Below are 3,938 nucleotides of genomic sequence, written 5' to 3'. Positions count from 1 at the left end.
AATATCTGATTTGTATTATTGTGGAAATATTATGTTTGTCATTTTATAATTTTTTTTTAAGGAGCCTCCACACCCAATGTGGGTCTTGAACTCAAGATCCTGAATTCAAAAGTCACATGTTCCACCAACTAAGCCAGGGCCCCCAATGTTTCCCTTTTAAAAAATCGTGTCATTTTGACCCTTACTATGCAAAGATTATTGTTTATATTTTTATATTTAACTTTTTTTTTTTTGCTTCTTTTTTGTGGTCATTTTCTTTTTCTCTCTCTTAGGTAATTATGGATCTGGTCAACTTTACTGATTTGCTCAGTGTCTCTACTTTAGTAAGAAACAGCACTCACTTTCCAGTTCCTGCCTCGAATGTGATCATTGCCTTTCTGCTGTGCACGTCAGTAATAATTGGTACCATCACCAATAGTCTCTACCTGTGGGTGCTAAAATTCAAGATGAAAAAGACTGTCAATACGCTCTTATTTTTTCATCTCATTCTCTCCTATTTTATTTCAACATTGATTCTACCATTTATAGCCACCACCTACCTTCAGGACAATCACTGGAGCTTTGGAACTGCCATGTGCAAGGTCTTCAATGCCACTTTGTCGGCAGGGATGTTCGCCTCTATCTTCTTCCTCTCGGCTATCAGCATTGACCGTTACCTTCTCACTCTTCACCCAGTGTGGTCACAGCTTCACCGAACCCCACGCTGGGCTACCGGCATCGTCCTGGGAATCTGGCTGTCCGCCACTGCCCTTGCCATGCCCTATTTGGTTTTCAGAGAGACACAGGATGACCATAAAGGAAGAGTGACCTGCCAAAATAACTACGCTGCATCTCCTAACTGGGAAAGCAATAAGAGGCAGACATTAGGGAAAAGGATTCACGTAGCCTGTTTCATCAGCCGCTTCTTGCTGGGCTTCCTTCTGCCTTTCTTTATCATCACCCTTTGTTACAAAAGAGTAGCCAACAAGATGAAAGAGAGGAGCCTGTTTAAATCTAATAAGCCATTTAAAGTCATGGTGACTGCCATTCTCTCTTTCTTTGTGTGCTGGATGCCCTACCATGTACACCAGGGCTTACTTCTCACTGAGCATCAATCAGTACTTTTACAGGTGACTCAGCTACTTACAGTGATAACCATTTCTTTCAATGCTCTCTTTTCTCCTACACTCTATCTGTTTACTGGGGAGAACTTCAAAAATGTTTTCAAGAAGTCCATTCTTGCTCTGTTTGAGTCAACATTCCGTGAGGAATTTTTGGCAGAAAGGACACAAAACCTAAATTCAGAAGCCTATGTTTAAATTTTGCATCCCAGAGGAAACAATGGACCCTTAATCAATTACACCATCAGAGATACACCCTCTGCTTTTATAGAATATAATCCCTGTACTAGAGAGACATCTAGGCTGTACCATGGCTAGATCTATGACTATGAAAAGGACTGTAAGAAAGCAAGCAATGGGTGATGTTGCAAATATAATTATTCTTACTCTGTTTTTATTGTGGTAAAATCTATATAACATAAAATTTGCCATTTTCACCATTGTAAAATGTACATTTCAGTGTCATTAACTACATTCACAGTGTTTTGCAACCACTACCATTTCCAAAATTTTTTATTACCCCAAAGAGATTAGTTCATTGCAGCGATTAACTAATAACTCCTCATTTCCCCCTCCCCACAACCCCTCATAACTTCCAATCTACTTTCAGTCTCTGAATTTGCTATTCTAGATATTCCATGTAAGTGGATGCATACATTTCTTATTTTGTGTCTGGCCTACTTCACTTAACATGACGTTTTCAAGGTTCAGCCATGATGTAACACATACCAGAACTTTATTCTTTATGGTTAAATAATAGTCCATTGTATGTTTATTCCACGGTGTGTTTTGTTTGTCCATTCTTCTGTTAAGGGATATTTGGGTTGTTTCTACCTTCCACTATTGTGAATAATGCTACTGTGAACCCTGATACACAAGCATGTGTTTGAGTCTTTGTTTTCAATTATTTTGAATTATTTTGAATTACTGAGTCACATGGCAATTTTATGTTTGAATTTTTGAGGAACCAACCACACTTTTCATAGCAGTTGTACTATGTTACATTCTCACCAGCATGTACAATTTCCACTTTCTCCACACCCTTACCCACACTCATTATTTTCCTTTTTTTTTTTTTTTCAATTACAGCCATCCTAGTTGGTGTGAAATGGTGCAAATGTGATTCTCAACCTCTGATTTTTGAGGCTACAGGAATATCAATTTCTAAATAGCAATAGTATCTACTGATCTGACTTTTCTGTCACAAAATCTTCTAGCAAATAGACATTTGGACTAAGATCCCTTTTTATTTACATAGCGCCTAAATGATTTAATTGCTTTGGACAAAATTTAACATGGGGATGACAAAACACTGATTTTTTCCTATCTATGTTAAAGTACAAAGAATTTATACTATAATGTTTTCAATGTAAAGATATCTTAAATGTGTCTCTTCAAAACCTATAGATTGAACTGTCTCAGAAATATGTGACTAAGATAATTACAAATGTTTAAAAATCTAGCTGGGTTCACAGATCTGTACCTCTGAAACAAATAATACATTATATGTTAATTTTTAAAATTTTTTAAATTAAAAAAAAGGAAAAAAAGAATCTACCTGGGTAATGTCATAATGTATTTAATTTTAGAATAGCCATAACAATACTAATTTATCTTCCCTGGTTTCAAGTTTCAGTTGAAGTTCTTGCAATACCTTGTAGCATCTAAGTTATGTAGGATCATATAATATCACTGACATAATTACATTTCATAATTTAGCTCATTAGTTCTATGTATCAGTCAATAGATATTAATCAATAGATAGGTCTAGCTCTCTGGTTCAACTGATACAGAATGCAGACATTTAAGCCAAAACACACACTCAGTCCCTAAATATTCCAACTGGCTTTGCACAACCCATTCCAAGACACAGGCATATATCCCAATCAGAAATCTCCAGAATGGGTGATATTAATTACAAGGGGTTACAGAAAGGAAGGAAAATTAACCTTCATTACTAAACTTTTTTTTTTTTTTTTGAAGAGAAGTAATGATAGTTTGATGCCCTAGAAATGCTGCTAACTGACCTAGCATCACTGTCTCCCTGGCATCTGGGGGCTTGGTCTCTCTCCCTTTGAATAGAATCTTCGGGTAGACCTAGCATCACTGTCTCCCTGGCATCTGGGGGCTTGGTCTCTCTCCCTTTGAATAGAATCTTCGGGTATTATTTATTGTTGGCCCCTATTTCATGCTTTTGGAGCCAGAACAGTTTTCCTGGAGCAGAAGGAGTAGGACGGATGCCCAGTCTGTGGCTCCAAGTGTCCCTGCAGCAAGCAGAGCTTCTTCTGTGCCCCCACTTGTGTATCCTGACAAGCCCACTGAAGTTTATGACATGGGATTCGAGAAGGTTATTGGATGGAACCTATGATTCTTTGAAACAAGAATAGTGTCGGAAACCTAAGAAGCTATATAGAGGGTCTTTTTTCTCCCTCCTCAAACTTGCCACAATAACCAACAAGGAAGGGCTCTTTCTTGGTTTTTTTAAAAAATATTTTGTTCCATCTCTCTGTAGATTGTAAACTCCTCAAGGACAGAAGAAGCCTATCGGTCATACTATTACCTTTTCTTTTCTTTTTTTTTTTTTTTAAGATTTTTATTTATTTGTTTGACAGAGAGATCACAAGTAGGCAGAGAGGCAGGCAGAGAGAGAGGGGGAAGCAGGCTCCCCGTTGAGCAGAGGGCCTGATGAGGCACTTGATCCCAGGACCCTGAGATCATGACCTAAGCCAAAGGCAGAGGCTTAACCCACTGAGCCACCCAGGCACCCCACTATTTCCTTTTCTATAATATTATACATAATTGGTATCTATCATCACAATGTGTGATTTGAAAAATGAC

General features: G+C 37.8%; 1 protein-coding gene across 1 annotated transcript; it reads left to right on the top strand.

The window, feature by feature from the left end:
* Positions 1-278: 278 nt before the first annotated feature.
* On the top strand, positions 279-1,298 carry GPR33 (G protein-coupled receptor 33; the record flags this gene model as incomplete). Its single annotated transcript, XM_080809738.1, has 1 exon — positions 279-1,298. The coding sequence occupies one exon, from the start codon at positions 279-281 to the stop codon at positions 1,296-1,298; it is 1,020 nt and encodes a 339-aa protein (XP_080665864.1).
* Positions 1,299-3,938: the final 2,640 nt, after the last annotated feature.

This window comes from Martes martes (genome assembly GCF_963455335.1).
Source record: "Martes martes genome assembly, chromosome: 7".
Taxonomy (NCBI): domain Eukaryota; kingdom Metazoa; phylum Chordata; class Mammalia; order Carnivora; family Mustelidae; genus Martes; species Martes martes.
Note: the sequence above shows the minus strand (reverse complement) of the source record. Positions and strands in the feature narration are given on the sequence as shown.